The following is a 19,675-nucleotide window of genomic DNA, read 5'->3' as shown; positions in this document are numbered from 1 at the left end:
GAATATCATTGCTACGTTGTTTGGAGGACATAACAACATGGAAGAATTTAGAATTAGCATCGCCTTCTTGTAACCAAGTCATCCTCGCCTCTTTCCAACACATACTCGCTTGAACACGTGACAAGTAATGAAAATTGACAGATAACTCATGTAGTTCCGCCACCTCTTTTAATAACAGCTCGAACAACTCCCCTTTCAAATCTAGGGAAGCCATCTTATCTTTTATCACCCGGAGTTTACCCTCCAAATTTTAAGAATATTCCTGATGCCAATCCCTTAAGTCGCCTTTTATCAACTTAAGCTTCTCTTTCAGGACATAACCGCCCCAACCATGCAAATCATAGGACCTCCACCGCTCTTCCACATTATCGGCATAACCAGGAAAATCCGCCCATCAATTTAACATCATGAGAGGACGAGGACCCCAATTAGCTTCATCCATAAATAGCGCCAAAGGAACATGATCAGATAATCCACGCTGATGTGCCACTTGGATAGAGTTCGGCCACACGGAGCACCAATTAGGGGATAACATAAATTTCTCCAAGCGACTCATAGAATGACCATCATAGAAAAAACAAGTGAACAATCTACCACAAATCGATAAATCCACCAGAAGATTGTCAATAATGAAAGTGTTAAAAATATTCATATCATGTTGTCGAAACACCGACCCATGACCTTTTCTCTCATCCATAGAGCGAACTGAATTAAAGTCGCCGCACAAACAAATATTAGCATCTTTGTTATTATGAACAAAGTGGGACAACTAATCCCATAAAACCTGTTTAGCTGCCGTGTCATAGGGAGCATAGACATTCACAATAACAAACTCCTGATTAGTAAGAAGAATCCGACCTCTAATCACCAAAGCATGATTTAATGATGAAGTAGACAATACATCAACGATATCAGTATCCCACACAATCAATAACCCACCAGAAGCTCCCTCAGAAGGTTGATAAGAAAAGCTACACGGTGAATTACCCAAAATATCCTTGACAAGGATATCATGAACAACACACAACTTGGATTCCTGAATGCATAAAACAAAGAGACTTTTTTTCAGACACTAACCGACACACCTCATTTCTTTTATCAATCCCGCCTAAACCCCTTACGTTATAAGATAATACCTTCATTGGAACCTTCCTTCACCCCCAAACACCAAAACACTTATTACATTAACATCCAACCGCTACCTCCTCACTCCCACCTACACCATCACTCGTCGTAGCCCACCCTACCGCTGCTCTCAATTCACGCCTTCCCTCCCTTGCAACACATTGAAACGATTCATAATATATCCCCTTTGTACTTCACACCAATAGCCAAACCAATCCTCTGTACATCCTTAGTCACCGCGGCATTGTTACCGTGTAAAGCAACCCAAATTTCCAAATATTTATTAACCGATGAAGTAGAATTATTAGAAGAATTATTTAAAGTAATGTTACGATCATTGGCGTTAGAAGAGTTTGAACGAAGATGAGCCTCCTTTTCTCTGATTGATTCTTCAAGATTTTTAAAATTTCCTTACGATCTTGAACTGGTATCTGAGCTACCCTCTTTAACATGCGAGCTTAATGCTTAATGCTACCATTATCCCTCTTTTTCAAAACAACGGTTTGGTTAGGAATTTTCTGATTCTTCTGAAGCTTCAGTTGAGTATAAGCGACCTTGATGTTGTGAGAGACTTGAAACAGCCAGTCGAAGCTCCAATGCCCAAAATTTTAAGAACGACATTGTTTGGGGGACAAGATGAAGCACGACGTTTCCTATCTATCCGGACACTCTTCACCTAATCAGAAACAACTGATACCGAATTAATCTCAGGCTGAACAAAATGTTGTGTTGCACAACTGTTAGGAGAAACCTTCTATTGTTTAACTGAAATAGAAGCATCCAACGGTACTTGGATATCTGCTGTAGGAACAATTCCAGCATCAACCTAGCACGCAGCTTTTGACTCCACAACTACTTGAGCTTGCGTTCTCCATTCATTGTAAATATCTTGGATTACTGCCTCCACGTCCCCATGATCATCATCCATTCCATGATCAACAAAATATGCTAAACCCTCATTGTTATGATGTGATTGTGACGGAGGTTCAGGCCCTTCTTCCGTCAAAAAAGCATCTTCACCAATACAACACCCCCACTCCTCCACCAATTTAACGACATATTGGCAGCCATCAATAAGGAGAACAAAATTCGAATTCAGAACCTCTAGAGACTTTGTTGAAATAAGGATACACGCATAGTCAAGCCTCTCTTTATCTAAAGTGCATTCATCAGCCATAATAAACCTTCCGCAACACGACACACACACTTTGAAAAAATCAACATTCCACACATTAACCAGAGTACAATAAACACGCACCCAAGCTCCCCGTTCATATAACACATCCGACAACATCCACTTATGCAAATTATTAAACAACATACCAAAGAAATTGATAGCGTCATTAAAAACTTGCATGATGTCTTCATAGCAAGAAAATTGTAGGAAAACTCTATCTCCCCCCAAAGGAATAACATCAACCGTCGCCACCAACCCCAAACTTGCCCATAATCTATCCTCTTGGTACGAAGTGTACATACAAAAACCTTGTTGCTCCTTCAATCCCACCGGTTCATGATATAATTCAAGCACCACAGGTTACAGAATTGCTTGCATCCTTGACTTCTCCCCATCCCCTACACACGTCACAGACTCACCTCCTTCCTTCAGCTTCACCTTCAACTTGCAAACCTCGCCTTCTTCGCCACCGACACCTTCACACTCCCCGTATCTTTCCCTCCCTCACCTGCTACCGTAACATCCACCTTATCCACTCTCACAATTTTTTATCCCTCCCCACTTCCTCTTACTCCTCCCGACCCGTCTGCTCCCTTTCCCAACCTCTCATTTTTTCTCCCTCACCAAAATCCGTCACCTTCAATTTTCCCACAACAGCCTCCTACTTACGCCCTTTAACCTTAGAAATAACCACCGGTTTGTTATCATTAACTGCAAAACGATCATAACGCGCCTCATGTAATGAATATGAAGTTAATGATCATTAGAAGTTGATCGAGTTATTAATCAAGTATTATAAGAATAGTAATGTTATTAATTGATGAAGTATAAGTTGTTAAATGCTTTTGATGAATTATATGCTTATTATTATTGAATGTGAAATCTCACCCCTTCTGCTTGGAAATGTTGCCCTTCGTATGAGTAACTTGTAGGTGATCGAGTTTAAGCTGCTGTTAGATTGCTGTCGTGAGTGGACTATCTCTCACGTGTGTCTTTAGGTGCTCTGATACGTAACGGGATGATAACTTTGTTGCATGCTTTTATATTCCTTACGTATTACTTTATGAAGTTTATGACTATGTTTTTAGACTGGATTTTTATGAGATATTATATGATGAGGCCTTCGTGCCAAAGACTACTATTTTTAGATGTTGAATAAAATCTGCTGCGAAGTATCAAATAAGTTGTTGAATTTTTGAAGAATAAATTGTTATTTATTTCCGTTTATGATTTTAAGAAGTGTAGCATTCCGTTTATGAGGAAAACTCTGATTATTTAAATGAAATTTTTATGTTGGGAAAACGGGGTGTTACACCTCACGAGCCCATACCTTCAAATGACCAAGCCAGATATTGTTCAGAGCACGTGATAGCTTGTCTGCATTCTTCACATCTGAAAACCTAACGAATCCATAAACCTGACCACGAGAGTTATGTTGTCTTGCAACAAACACGTCACTCATAATGTCGTAAACTTCAAACTGCTGCCTTAGACGAAACAGTGGAAGACATTCGGGAATGTTTGTAAAATAAAAAGAAACCTTTTTGCTGCCTGAACCCTGCTCCCTTACCTCTGCAATCTCAATAGTATCCTTCCTGCTAATAACAGACGAATGCCTTAAGAATGAGGTCTCCGCGATTGCCTTCTGATACCTTCGTGAGACACTGCCTCCCGTGACCTAGACGAACTGTGATGAACCTTGTAACGCCCTAGTTGTTTATTTAATTAATTTGAATTATGTGGAGTATATATATTTTTATATATGATGTTTGGTGATTTATGCGGAGTATATATATATATATATATATATTTATATATATATATATATATATATATATATATGTGATTTTGAGTGTTTATGTGGTGTATTATTTTATTATATAGTTTATTTAATAATAATTAGAATAAGTATGAAATAATAATTATTTTGGAGTTTGGGGAGTTATTTAATATTTATTAAAGTTAATGGGGAGTTAAGTGAAAATATAGGGAGTTAAGTAATGGGAAGTTAGGAAAAGAAAGAATCAGAAACTGTTTTACGTGAAACCAAGCCAAGGGAGAGGAAACCAGGAACAAGAGAGAAGAACCAAGGGAATCCATTTTTGCTGTGCATTTTCATTCTGAACTAAGGTAAGGGTGAGATTTACTTCAATAGTGTAGAATTTAAAATCTGATTTTGAGTTTAACAGGTTTGGTAAAAATTGGGGATTTTGGGTTTTGTGTTGAAATTGTGGATTTTGGAGTGGGGAGTGTAAATTTGATGTTAGAAATAGGTTCTAAGTGCATACAGAAAGTTAATTTGCATCTGTAAACTGATTTGGGGAGTGATTGGAAGGAAAATGGGATTTTTGGGTAAAACCAGTTTTCTGCCCGTACAGAAGTTCATCGCTCGCCTCGCGAGTAGCTGTGCTCGCCATGGCGAGTGAGCAACTTCATAGCTCGCCTCGCGAGCAGTCCAACTCGCCATGGCGAGTAGCCCAGATCAAAACTTGATTTTCTGAAAAGTTGTTATAAGATGTTTTGGGGATGGTTTAAGGTACCTAGAAGATATTAATGATGAATGGTGAAAGTTTTAGGTTAAAAAGATGAATAGGGAGCTTAGAATTGGAGTTTGAGTGAGAAAATGTCACTTTTTCCCGAGAGTACCTGATTTCCACTCGCCTCGAGTTCGCCTTGAACTCGCCATGGCGAGCTAGTGTTTTTGTGAACTCGCCATGGCGAGCAGATGTGCTCGCGAGGCGAGCTACTCAGTTCCTGAATGTTGATTTTCGTGCATGAACGGTAGTACCTTAATGTTGTTGTGTTGAGCATAGTTTCATGTAATTATGCATTATTGTGGTTGATTTGATTGCTGAATTGATGATTACTGATGATGAATGAAATGTATGCAAAGTAGTGAATCATACATGTTGTTTAAGTGGAGTCACATGGAGTTGCATTGCATGGTCAGTTGTATGTAGATATACACAAGTAGGTCCATTGCATATGCATAAAAACAGCGGTGAGGGCTTCGGTCCTGGAGTACTAGTTGCTCAACAGCGGTGAGGGCTTCGGTCCTGATGAATGCTTTAACCATTCAAAAGCGGTGAGGGCCTCGGTCCTGATTGGTACCACATGCATAATTGCATTTCATTAAGAAGTCTAAGATGGTGTCTTAGCAGCGGTCATGTCATTTGCATGAGTCTTGGTTGTTGATTTCGGTTATTATCTGATAGATGATGTTGGTGTTGAATATGTGTTATATATTTATATCCATTGTGATTATGGTGTACTGTTGATGTTGTTGTTGCTTGTGACTTATACATATATATGTTTACAAGATAATGTGTTGTTGATTAGGGTGTTAGATTCAATTGATGATTATAACATCTATATTTATTGTTGTGAATCTCACCCCTTCTGCTTGAAAATGTTGCCCTTCCTATGGGTAACTTGCAGGTGATCCTGAGTAGTTGGTGGCGGCTCAATGTCGTGTCTAGGGCTCTGATACGTGGGATGGGAACTATTATTCATTTTATTGTTGTTTTCCTCCTATGTATCAATTTTTAGAACTTGATGATGTGGCCCTTTGATGGTTGATATTGTTGTTAGGCTTTATGCCAAGATATTATTTGGAGAATTTTGACCGTTGTTGTGGTTATTTGAAATGCAAAACTTTCCGCTGCATTATTTTGAAGTTATGACTGATGTTGAATTAAATAGTTTTATTTTCTATTTAAGAATTTTGAATTTGCAATGTAGCATGCCCGTTGTGAAATTACTCTGATGTATTTATGCTATTTTACTGCTTTTGGGTAACGGGGTGTTACAATTTGGTATCAGAGCAGGTTGGTCCGTCCGGCCAAGTAGTAGAGTCGTGTTGAGCCACCTAGGATAGAGTGTCAACTTTAATGTTGCTTTTTGTTGTTGTTCTGAGTTGTTGTTTGACGTGTAGAATCTCGAGATGACTGGAAGTAGTGATGCTGCTCTTGTTGCTGCGCTTGAGGCCGTAGCTCAAGCTGTTCAACAGCAACCTAAGGTTGAGACTGGTGGTGATGGAACCAGGATGCTAGAGACTTTCCTGAGGAATCATCCACCAACTTTCAAGGGTAGGTATGATCCTGACGGTGCTCAGAAATGGCTGAAGGAAGTTGAAAGGATTTTCAGGGTCATGCAGTGTTCTGAGACACAGAAGGTGCGGTTTGGGACGCACATGTTAGCGGAAGAGGCTGACGACTGGTGGGTGAGTTTGTTGCCTGTGCTGGAACAGGGTGATACTGTGGTGACTTGGGCTATGTTCAGGAAGGAGTTTCTGAGTAGGTACTTTCCGAAGGATGTCAGAGGTAAGAAAGAAATTGAGTTTCTGGAGCTGAAACAGGGTGATATGTCCGTTACGGAGTATGCTGCTAGGTTTGTGGAGCTTGCCACATTCTATCCTCATTACAGTGCGGAGACAGCTGAGTTCTCCAAGTGTATCAAGTTTGAGAATGGGTTGAGGGCTGACATCAAAAGAGCTATTGGGTATCAGCAGATCAGAGTCTTCTCTGAGTTGGTTAACAGGTGCAGAATTTATGAAGAAGACACCAAAGCTCATTATAAGATTATGAGTGAGAGGAGGGGTAAGGGACAACAGAATCGTCCTAAACCTTACAGTGCTCCTGCTGACAAAGGAAAGCAGAGGATGGGTGATGATAGGAGGCCCAAGAGGAGAGATGCTCCTGTTGAGATTGTTTGCTACAAGTGTGGTGAGAAAGGCCACAAGAGTAATGTTTGTGGAAGAGATGATAGGAAGTGCTTCAGGTGTGGTCAGAAGGGTCACAGTTTAGCTGAATGCAAGCGTGGGGACATTGTCTGTTACAACTGCAATGGGGAAGGTCATATCAGTTCACAGTGTCCTGAGCCGAAGAAGACTAGAATTGGTGGAAAGGTTTTTGCCTTGACTGGTACGCAGACTCCTAATGAGGACCGACTTATCAGAGGTACTTGTTTCTTTAATAGTACTCCTTTAATTGCTATTATTGATACTGGTGCTACTCATTGTTTTATTGCTATTGAATGTGCGTATAAGTTGGGTTTGGATATATCTGATATGAAAGGGGAAATGGTTGTTGAAACTCCAGCTAAGGGTTCAGTAACCACTTCTCTTGTTTGTCTGCGGTGTCCCATATCTATGTTTGGTAGAGATTTTGTGATTGATTTAGTGTGTCTGCCGTTGACGGGTATGGATGTGATTTTTGGTATGAATTGGTTAGAGTATAATCGAGTTCATATCAACTGCTATAATAAGACGGTGCATTTCTCTTCTGCTGAAGAAGAAGGTGAGGTTGAGCTTCTGTCTACAAAACAGATGAAACAGTTTGAACGTGATGGTATCCTGATGTATTCTCTAATGGCACAATTGTCGTTAGAAAATCAAGCTGTGATTGATGGTTTACCTGTATACACATGATGTCCTTTGCAGCAAACACATAGTGTTCATTATAAGGAAGAAATTTTATTAGCCGACTAATGAGGACGGTGTGGATGAACTAGTATACACATGATGTCCTTTGTCTTACACTTACCTTTTAATATCTGGCTTGATTAATTCAATTTCAATTTGAATAGTTAGCAAACAAACTTTTTTTCTTCGAAATAAATTTTGTGCATTCTTCAAACATAAAATATCTTTCATAAAAATTCAATCTTTTAAAATGGGGTGTAGATAATATCAATCAAAGAAAATTTCTTATTTGCATACTTAGATAATTTTGAACTTGTATTAATAAATTTTGTGCAATAAAAATATCAAATTTTGGCACATTTGGGGGCAAAAGTGTATATTAGTTATTTGCAGATTTATTAAGTTTAATTTAAGAGTTGATTTGTGTATTATTAGATATTGTTGATAAATAGTTTTAAACCTTAATTTGTGTGGTTATAATATTTCTGACTTTAACTGGAAATTGAACAATTTTGATGTGTTTTGGCAGGAATTTTGTACTGGAATCATTTATGCACTTTTTTTCCTCAGAATTTTAGGAACGGTTAAATGATTTTGGATTTGCTTTGAGTTAGTTTTCAAGTTGATGTGTTCATTTTCACTTGGTAAGTTTCGATTTCTTGAAGCATATTCTTAATTTGGTTCACATATTCTTAAATTTTTTGTGATTGTTGCATTGTTTAGTTCTGTTTTATAATGAATTTGATTGATTTTGAAAGTATGATGAATGCTTCAGATTTTGGATAATATTGTATCACTCACTTTCTTCCCCTTTTTGGATAATTACTTTTACATGCATTCTGCTATGGTTGCTGGTGTGGCCTAAGGTTGTTAGAACATTCCTTTTATCATCATCAATTTATCTGCATAATTCCTTTCTTCTCTGATCACATTAATGTTCTCTTACATCAATTTATCAATTTCAGGAAGTTGTATATAGTTGCTACTGCAGTGGTGTCAAGAGGTAAGTTTATAAGTTGTTTAGTTATACATCATCAAATAGAAATGGATGTTTACAATTGTCCATTTAATTGCACCAGTTTTTGGCACATTTTTTATTTTTTTTATTTTTATAAATAAGACTATCTACTGAATCCCCAATGGACATGGGCACTGTAATGTGTGTTTCTTTTAATCTTAGTATGTTGTTTGATAAGTACAATTGTTAAACATTCTTTTGTTCATATTACTAAAATGTTTAAAAATTGTATCTTGTATAATTTATATTTATAACGTTCTGGGATGCATTAATGTGTAGTTTCTTTTTTATTTGTATCAAACCATTTCCTGCGGATTTATCTGCGGTATATTGATCTCAATAAATCGTTCCTGCGACTATGTTTGGGCAAGGAAAATCCTCTAACACTGACCGAATATTTCCTGCGGATTATTGTCCGATTTCCTTAGGATATTTCCGCAGGTGACTTTCCTACGGTTACTAAAATCCTCAGAAACAATTACCCACAAAGGTATTACCTGGGAACCTTAATTCTTGGCAAAATCCGCAGGAAACAGGATTCCTGCGGAAATTTCAGTTTTACCCTTCCGCAGGAAAATCTAGAATTTCTTCTAGTGATAATAATAAGCATGAAGTGGAAAATGTTCAACATGATATCACTTCAAGTGCTAAGGAGTCTGGAGACATTTTAAGGACGATGCTCAGAAAAATGTGCAAAATATCCATAATGAAGTTGAGGTGGTGCTTGAAACTCGGTTAGACCATTTGACTAGGCAAAATGTATAGGTCAAGAATAAGACATGTTGAAAAGAACGTGGAAATCCTCAAGAAATTATGGGGAGGTACGATAAAGGAGGTGTCGATTGATATCTAAATATCTAATGCTGAAGAGACATGCATGGATGAATATTGCTCAGGAGATTCCTTTCACTCTCGTTGTATAAAAAAAGCAGCATAAGCTAAACAAGGCTCAAAAACTAGAAGGACGGGTATTAACAAGACATGGATGCATAGGTCCAAATAATCAAGACATGGATGCAAAATACGGTAAATTTTAAAAAACAAAGGTACGAGAACGTTAATATAAATTATCAAAAAACTTATTTCTTCTAGTGAATTATTACTGTTGTTGTAAAAACAAGAAAAAAAATTAAATTATAATAAAAATAGTAAAATACTATTCATATGTAACTATATGTTGAACCACACTTCTATCATCAAAATCAAGAAAAAAATTGAAATACAATAATAAATCAAAATAATTCATGCTATATTTCCACCGCACACACATTTGTCTTTAAGTGCATACATTACTTTGCTTCAAAAAAAAAGTGCATACATTACTTAGTGAAAGGTTTTAACGAAGGAAGATTAAAAGGTTTCCTTTGAGATTTATTACTTTTAATTTCATACTTGAAAACTCCAGGTTTAGTAGACAAATTCAACTAGACCATAAATCCACACATACCTTACAACTCTAGGTTCTTTCTAGTATGTTCTTTTGAAATCTTTGTATTTTTTTCCATAAAAATAAGTGGTTTGCATATTTTTTTCCAGACTAATTTATTTATTTCAAGAAAAGTTAGTCTGGCATCAAAAGCTAATTTTGCCAACTCATAAAGCTCAATGATACACATTCATTCATAACTAACCAAAATATTTTGTTCTTCTACAACATCTTTCTAGAGAATATGGTACTCTCAAAAAGATTTTCTTTTCATTTTTTATTATTAATAATAATTATGATATCTAACTTTCATTGATGCTCCACATTTTTTTCATTAATTATGATTATTTTGAAGCATTTTATTAATTATGATGAACACCTTTACAAAACATTTGCTTTTTTTAATGAAAACTACCAAACAAGCTATCTCCAACCACCTACCTTTATTCCTCATGATTGATGACATACAAATCAGTCCTCCAAAAAGAGTCAATATATGTTAAATTTCATTGCTATATAGACACCCTTAAAATCATGAAGTTTCATCAAGCTAAGCAAATAAATCAAGATTGAGAAGAAAATTATTTGATAGAGGATGGCTTATTTTCTTCAAGAGCTATTAGTTGGATTTCCATTCAACTCAGCAGCATACTTGGGTGATAATTCATCAAACAAATACTTGATAAATTCTTCCAAGTCCAACCACTACAATAAGTCCAGCACAAATTCAAATCAAAGTAAGGCAACTTTTAATTTATTTAAAATTTAATCTTCATTGCTCAAGTGTTTACCAAGAAATATAAAGAAATTTTTTATTTGATTCGTTCATCTTAAATGTTAATTGTTGTATTAACAATGTTGTTATTGTTGTATTGACAAAATACATGTAGGGAAATTCCCTCATTGAATAAATCAGAGTTCATATTTTACACAAACCAATTCTTCTAACAATTTTTTCATTTCAGGCAGAGCAAATTCAGTTCTCACTAGGATGAACAATCTTGGGAGAAAAGCTGACAATTTTGCAACTGGACTCAAAGAACATGGTATATACATATACTCATTGAAACCATATACTAATATAATTAGTTTGCACATGTCTAACTGATTTACTAAATTTTAGAATTTGTATATTAATATTTCTCAACAATAGTCCTTAGTATATAATGTTCAATAAAGTTGTAATTTTTTTTTTTTTACCCGTATTATTGGTGAGATGGATCCACCGATATTACGGAATTTAGCTAACCATTAAAAATGGGGTCTCTCCTCTTTCACACTTATTTTCATCAAGAGGGCTTAAACTCGAAACATTGCCCATGCGATACAATTCAAAGGATCTTGATTCAAGACCTCACTTATAATGTAACTTTTTTTAAAATGCAGTGAAACTTGGGCCAAACATAACCGATACAGTGAAAGGAAAGCTGAGCTTAGGAGCTAGAATTCTTCAAGTTGGAGGAGTGGAAAAGGTGTTCATGCAACTATTTAGTGTAAAAGATGGAGAGAGGCTACTAAAAGCATCTCAATGTTATCTATCAACAACATCTGGTCCTCTAGCAGGCCTACTCTTCATATCAACTAATAAAATTGCCTTTTGTAGTGAGAGATCAATTAAAATCTCTTCTCCAAAAGGTCACTTTATTAGAACATATTACAAGGTAATACACATAATGATTTGCACAAAAAAAAAAAAACCTTTTAAGTCCATGTTTGGATCGACAATGAGTTTAGTTTGAGAAAAAAAACCTTTAAGTCCATGTTTGGATCGACAATGAGTTTGAGTAAATCGTGATTTCCCCAAACTCACTGTTCATCCATGCAGATATCGAATATTTTATTTAATATATTTTGAATCTCATAAAAACTATAAATTATCTATCCTTGTAGGTCATTATTCCACTTGGGAAGATAAGGGTTATTAATCAAAGGGAACATGTGAAGAAGTCTACCCAAAAGTACATTGAAATTGTTACGGTGGATGATTTTGAATTTTGGTTTATGGGTTTCTTAAATCATCAGCAAGCTTTCAAATATTTGAAGCAAGCTATTTCTCAATCTTAGTTACAAGGAAAACGAAGTATATAGTAAACATTGTATCTTAGTTACATTTCAAATTTTAACTTCAAAGTGCATTTCAAAATTGTACAAATTAAGTCAAAATAACCAATTGCCATTTTCACATATAAGACATATAATTCAAAGTGGAATACAATAAAATTTGGACTCCATGGTCTCATTCACATGGTGAGAAGTTGTGTTTGTTATGGGTGATTTCATGTACGATAAAACACAGATATGTGCTGCTTTATTGAAAAAGTGTACCGCAGAATTTTGATTTGTATTGTTTTATACTTAGTAGTTCTATAAAATAAATTTTATTTCACTTGATTTATTTAATTATTAATTTAAAATCTAGTCCATGAAAATAATTTGTAGTTTGATTTTTTAAAATTTGTGATGGTTTTATTGATATCCGAGTTATTCACTATTTATATCCATACATTAAGTTCAATAGTGTTGAGTGTGAATGTTGGATTGGGAAAAACAAAGAGAGTACTATACATCCGTCTCTAAATATATGACAATTTTTAGAAAAGCACGATAATTAAGAAAGTTGGGTGTTGTATTAATTTTATTTGCAATTGTTATTGTTTTACAATTTTACCTGTTAGAAGAGAGAATTAGTTTAACGTGATCATATATTATTTATAACATATTGTAGAAAAATATGTAGCATAAATAAGAGTATATATTGGTAAAGAAAAAATTAATGCACTTTAAAATATGAATTGAGTCCTATAAAAAGGAGCAAAGTAAAAACTCAAAAGAGTGTTAAATAGAGAAGGAGATCATAGTATATAAAGAGTGACATCTTTTACCTTAGAACCGGATTTTGTAATATCAAGTTAGTTTCATTCCAAATTATAACATCCATCATCTTCACAAAGCATGTCCTTTCAACAACACACCACCATTTACCATGGCCGTGGAAGTCATGCTAAGGGAATGCATTTCTATCAAACTATTCAACTTCCTGAGTTGCAACACCAAGAGCTAGTAAGCACACTCAATTTCTTCTGATTTCCTATTCATTCATTGTTTCAATTTTTCTATAGCATCCTCAACAAGTAGCATTTCTTTTTATTTCATTAGCAAACAAAGCAAGACCTATTTTTCAACCCTAAAAACCAACCCTCTCAAGTTCTGTTATATCATTTTAAAACAAGAGCTTCATCCCATACAGCCACTAGATCATGTGTTGATTATCTCATTAGTGAACATTTTATTGTTTCCATAAAAACTATATATCATCAGGGCCGATCCGAAGGTAAAGCTACTAAAGCCTTCACTTTAGACCTACTAGCAAAAACATTATTTTTCATTAAATTTTATATGCAAAAAGGCATATGAAGACAAAAAAAAAGACCCATATTTCAAAAAAAAAATTTATGTCTCACTTGTTTTTAAAGATTATTGGGCCGACCCTACATATCATCTCCCACTACTAGAAATGTCCATTTGTATATTTTTGACCTGTGAAAAGAAGATAAACAGTTACCTAAGAGATATAATTTTCCGTTAGAGCATTATTACATGTTTATGGCATTTGAAATAGATACAACTATGGTGTAATAATTTTCGTAACTTAGGCCATTTGTGTATCATTTTAGTAATTTGGTTAGCTCTTTCTGGTATCTCTCAATTGCATCCGAGAAAAATCTGTATCTTGATTTTGTTTTTGGTTTGAGTTTGGATTTTTGCATCCAAAGTACATTAAAAACAAGTTTCTATTGCCTCCTTTCTTTGCTGAGTCTAGTACCTTATTTTTTAGTTCTGAATCAATGATATTGTTTCCTGGTACCACGTTTTGCTATGTCTCTGTTGATACATTTAGCATGACACTATTTATTCTTGATTTTTGGAAATTATATGGAGTTTGGAAGACGGAATCAAATGAACTTTGCTTGTAAAACAAGACGCATTTTTCCATCTAAAATTTTGTCACGAAAAACAAACAAGCATTTATAATTTGCTACATAATCTTCATAACGAGTTTAATCCAAGTTGAAACTCACTGGTTTTTAAAAATGTGCATGCAGATGATACCAAGGAATTTTGTAGAGAGATATTGGAAAGATGTATCAAATCCAATATCCCTTAGACTTCCAAACGAGTCTGAGTGCAAAATGTTTTGGGTTCAACGTGGTGATGATATTTGGCTTATGAATTGGAAAAATTTTGCACGGTCGCTTAGATGTGGAGATCTTTTAGTTTTTCAATACAATGGAGGGTCAGATTTTCATATCATTATATTAGATGATAGTAAATTAGAAATCGATTATTCAAGTATGAAATGCAACGGCGAAGAAAATTCTAACCAGGTTTGTAAACAAGAAGAGAGTGATGATGATGATTGTGTTGAGATTCCGAATGATATTGTTACTCCTGCTGCTACACCTCAAAGGACAAACATTGACAAGAGAAAAATTAATATGAATTCAACCCAACAAAAAGTCTCAGGCAAGTTCATCTATGTCATTAGATTTATTTATCTATTTGTAGCAAAAATATGTTTTTAAATAGACCCTTTGATTATCTCAAATTTAATTTGAATCCTTCTTTCCAATTTTTACTCCATACAAAATACAAAAGTACATGGTTTTAGTCTTGAACCCACTTTATTTATGTATTTTATTTTTTAATTACCTTTTTAAATTCATATTTCTCTTTTACTTTTTCAAATTTGTTTCGATTAAAGGTTGTTTATTGCCATTTCTTTTACAAAAATGTTTAAAAAGTACTATTTATTTTAGGTTTTCTCCTCACTTTGTTAGAGATTTTTTTTTGTCAAGTTTATTACAGCAATTTTTATAATGAAAAAAAATGACAAAATACAACAAGAAATTGCATAAATCAAACTGTTTTTAACAGCTTCTATTACAACTTTTTATAGATTATTATTAAATAGAAAATATTTTGTTTTTAAATCTCTAAAGCTGAAATGTGTGCCATGCAAATGACGAGAATATAAATTAATTTTGCAGGTTCTAACAAAGGAGGCATGACGAAGAAGGCTAAGAGATGTTCAATAGCTGAAGCAAATAATAAGAAATCCAACAATAAGAATCCAAGTTTTGAACTTAAATTGACACAATTTTATGCCCAAGGAAACTTATTTGTAAGTTTACTTTTGAAAATGTCTTCTATTTTGGCTTTAATTAATATCTCTAATAAACCTTGAATTGAAACAGAGGATACCAAGTAAGTTTTCAAGAGAATACTTGAACGAGTTCGAAGGGATTGCAAGGATTAGGGTTGGTGATGATAGAACTTGGAAGGTGAATGTGAAGTTTGATTATGCAAACAGAAGTTCTATTGTGAGTGCTGGTTGGAATTTATTTACCAAGGAAAATAACTTGCGAGTCGGTGATGTGTGTAAATTTATGATGACTCAATCTGAGCCTCTTTCTTTTTATATTTCTATTTCCCGAGCTAGAGAGGAACCAAGCCCTAGAAAATTGCAAGGTTACTTTCTTTTCTTCATTATTTGTTTGTTTCTTTTTGTTATTAAAATTTGTTGTTTTTTGGTTATTGATATTTGCTTAAAATTTGTTAATCAATTTTTCACTAACTTCTTAATCGCTTTTATCACCGACTAGGATATATAAAAAGGATCTCTTCTACAGATTTAGAAGTTTCTAATGTGAGGGAACATAACACATTGGAGCTCTTTGAGAATTCCTCATACCCGGTATGATTAAATATTACGTTAATTGTGGTAATTCTATGTGTGTGTGTGTATATAGATAGATAGATGGATGGATGGATGTATGAATGGATGATATATAGATATATAATATATAGAACTATATATATAGTAAATGACATTTTTTTTTCTTTCGTATTTTCAGTTTGTACCTGATGATTTTTTCGAGTAGGCATATAGAATGTCGTGGAAACTTTGTGGAGTTGAAAGTGATGTATTATGCTAGAGGCAGTAAATTGTATGCAAGTTGGAGAAAGATTAAGAAAGAATGCAAATTGGAGATTAAAGACATTTGTTACTTTGAGTTGATTGATGAGGAAAAATTTGTGTTTAAAGTTTCATTTGAAGAAAGAAGATTTCATGAGCTGTTTGAGATGCTATTTTAGTTATATATACTTTTATTCAGGCAATGTTATTTCCATGCTTTTTTTAATTGTAAGCAACTATATTTCATATGAATTATCAGCAGCATCATATTAATCTTTGGACTAGTGTAATATTTCGTTGATGATCCAGTTATTGGTTGCAGAACACCATTGTAGTAATAATACACCGGTTTGAACCAGTTTTTTTCCCAATATTGGCATGGTGAACATGAGATCATTGTGGAAATTGATGCATTGTTGGAAGGCGTCTCTGCCCGCCATAAAGAAAGATCAATGGCAAACCAAGTCGATTTCTGCCGGGACCAAAGAGACTGCATCAAGAGCCAAGAAAGAAACGCATAATATTCGACTTTCTGCCATCGACGATTACAAAGAGTGAAGTCTCTACCAATTGGTCAGTTTCAGTTTTGCCACATCCAATTGATAATGATTCTCGTGACAAGATATGTCTGCAATCTTGCAGGCAGAGCATTATGAAGATGCTTGCGTATAAGTAACGCCACAACACAACGGAGATTAAAGAAAAGGCTTGCACTTCTATTGTGCAGCCTGATAGTCAATCAAGTTAATTTATATATTTTATGAAATCGTTGAACCGTTTAAAGACCATAACATATTTTCCTCGATGGTACTGAACTCAAACTTTTTAGACTGTTTTCATTCTCTACTTTAATGAGTTAGCTACTTGTACTTGGTAGGCATGAGTTGTAATCCTATTTACTGTTTATAAATATTAGCAACACAGTTATTGCATTATGAAAACTTGGTAAAATTTTACAATATCAGAGTTAGATGGTCAAAAATGCCAATTGCCAACTATGTGGAAAAGGTTTAGGAAGTCTTATGAGTGAGTGTTGTTATTGTTGAACAAGAGTTTTAACATGTTCCTTGTTATCCTGTTCATCTCTACAATGGTGTTTGATTTGATCATGCTTTTGTTTTCGATTGGTTTCTATACTTGATTACAATTTGAGTATCGTATGTTCTATTGTGTGGTAATTGTGAACCTATATGTTATTTTTTTGTGCTTAGGATATGGTAGGATTGGTTTTACTTTCGGGAAATATAAGGGTGTGTTTGTTTCAAGTTTATCAAATTTATTCCTAAGAATAACATTCCTTGGAATATAAAGATGGGAATTTTATTCCAAGGAATTTAGGAAAAATATGTTTGGTTAGCTTTATAATATTCCAAGGAACCATAAAAATAGGGATTATAATAGGAAAACTATTTATGAATTTATTCCCATCTTCATGGGAACTTTATTCCCACCATTTTCCTTGGGAAATTTTTTCTATTCCCAGGAACATTTTATACCCGGGAATAAAATTTAGTAAACTTGTAACAAACATAGGCATGTACATTCCTATCATTTTATTCCCGAAAATCAACAATTATAACTTGAAACAAACACACCCTTCATTAGTGACATATATAAATGTAACATTTTATTAGTGTTACTAGTAATATCAAAAGTGTTAAAAAATATAAACGAGTAACACTTTATATATGTTACTAATAATACTATAAAAAATTACTAAAACTCTTTAGTAACACGGGCTTTACCTAACAATTGTTCAAATGTTACTAAATTTAATTAGTAATATTTTTCTTGATTTAGTTACATTTTTTAATTGTTTCTAATTCTCAATTATGTTGTAGTGCAAATAAATTCAACCTTCCTTTTCTTTTTCCCTAGTGGTTCATTTTTTTCCTTTCAACTTGATTATTTTGGTTTTATTACATCATGCACATGTAGTTCATTCAGGTGCAGATATTGAGTATGATACTTCAACTTGGTTAATTAGGCTACAAAACAAGGTAGCAAGATCGTTAAGAGAACAGATATTTTGAGAGAGATCTTCATGGTATGGATTTATACTCTAGTTTTACTCAAAAAATTTCAAGCACAGGAACATAATTGTCATCATGTTTTTCCTATTTGGTGAGATTTTCGTGTTATGTTATCTGCTCAATGACTTGTTTCCGTTCCTTGCATTGTTCTCTTTTTATTTTCAAATTCGAAGTTTCATCTTAGAAAATGTAGTTGGGTGTTACACATACATGTCACATTTTATTCGATATGAAACTCTTTAACATACCAGGTGACGGTCGTGGAGGGATTCACGAAGGATTGAGTAGTTTGAAGTAAAAGAGACAACCACAAATGTCAATGTTTTATATTTAAGTGACATTTGGATGACATGTATTCTTAGTTATATTTCTTCTAAGGTCATATCTGTTAAGCTCATGCGCATATATGTCATAATAAATTATATATGTCTAAACTCGTGTATATTATTTCTGAACAAGTACAATACAACACAAGATTAGCCGTTTTATTATATTTGTAACTACAACACTTCACATGAAGTTTTATTTATTGTGATACATAGTATAACAAGAGCCCACTCTAGCTAAATTTCTTGCTTAGTTATGAGGTTCAACATCAGTATTGGCATCACTGTGTTCTTTAGGCCAACCACCACCCCAGCCTCCACGCCAGCCACCATAACCACCTCCCCATCCGCCACGCCATGGACCTCCCCATCCATAGCCGCCACGCCATGGACCGCCGTAACCCCAACCATAGCCGCCACGCCAAGGACCACCGTAACCCCAACCTCCATAGCCATATTTGCTTTCATCTACCCCATTTGCTTTATCTGCAATAGATAAATAAATTATCCAAAAATAAAGAAATAAATAAATACATTATACAAAATATATATCTTCATATCGTGACTAGGTCAATATATCATTGATTTAAAAAGTGTAAATAACAATAAATACACTTCCCCTTAAAAAAAACAAGGGTCTTGCTAATTAGTGCCCTAAGAGCAATCGTTAAGGATTCCATTAATAGAAACTTTGTCTTGGAAATACAAATTTTTACTTTTTTCTTAGCAATAATTACACCATTTTTCAATACAAAATTACTTATTTTAGTACTTTATCCAATGCCCCAAGGGCAATGGTAACCTTGACTAAACCTGGTAATATTCTAGTTTTATTAAAAGTTAATAAAAATATTGAACCCACTTTTTAAACCATGTTCATACAATAAAAAAGAACTACCATCATGCAGAACAGCTAATTTTTTTAATGGAAAATATATATTTAAATTTGAAAAGGAAAATAAAATGGATAATTCACCTAAGCACAAGGAAAAAGTGGCACAACTAATTAAAACTCGAAAATATTACCATCTTTTTTATCAGATTTCTCAGCAGAGATGAGAAGGATGGAAGCCAGCAACATAGTAAGAAAAAGTAACCCTTTGGAATTCATTTTCTTATAGCTTATTGTGAAACTATTGTATTGATCGATGAAAATGAAGTGTCTGAAAGT

The 19,675-nt window shown here is 34.3% G+C and overlaps 3 protein-coding genes across 3 annotated transcripts; 2 read left to right on the top strand and 1 right to left on the bottom strand.

Moving 5' to 3' along the window:
- The first annotated feature begins 10,709 nt into the window (after positions 1-10,709).
- On the top strand, positions 10,710-12,232 carry LOC25482636 (GEM-like protein 4). The gene is made up of 4 exons (XM_013611223.3): positions 10,710-10,905; positions 11,134-11,214; positions 11,555-11,829; positions 12,059-12,232. The coding sequence occupies exons 1-4, from the start codon at positions 10,764-10,766 to the stop codon at positions 12,230-12,232; spliced, it is 672 nt and encodes a 223-aa protein (XP_013466677.1). The 5' UTR covers positions 10,710-10,763.
- Positions 12,233-14,259: 2,027 nt separating this feature from the next.
- LOC112418246 (B3 domain-containing transcription factor VRN1) lies at positions 14,260-16,703 on the top strand. Its single transcript, XM_024774539.1, has 5 exons — positions 14,260-14,692; positions 15,217-15,350; positions 15,424-15,697; positions 15,832-15,923; positions 16,569-16,703. Exons 1-5 carry the CDS (start codon positions 14,260-14,262, stop codon positions 16,701-16,703), a joined length of 1,068 nt encoding a protein of 355 aa, XP_024630307.1.
- Positions 16,704-18,587: 1,884 nt separating this feature from the next.
- Positions 18,588-19,675, bottom strand: LOC25482634 (neuropeptide-like protein 33). Its single transcript, XM_013611221.2, has 2 exons — positions 19,531-19,675; positions 18,588-18,990 (listed from the first exon to the last, which is right to left on the bottom strand). Exons 1-2 carry the CDS (start codon positions 19,613-19,615, stop codon positions 18,755-18,757), a joined length of 321 nt encoding a protein of 106 aa, XP_013466675.1. The 5' UTR covers positions 19,616-19,675; the 3' UTR covers positions 18,588-18,754.

This window comes from Medicago truncatula, chromosome 1 (assembly GCF_003473485.1).
Source record: "Medicago truncatula cultivar Jemalong A17 chromosome 1, MtrunA17r5.0-ANR, whole genome shotgun sequence".
Classification (NCBI taxonomy): Eukaryota; Viridiplantae; Streptophyta; class Magnoliopsida; order Fabales; family Fabaceae; genus Medicago; species Medicago truncatula.
The sequence above is the reverse complement of the archived record's forward strand: the minus strand, read 5'-3'. Positions and strand labels throughout refer to the sequence as shown.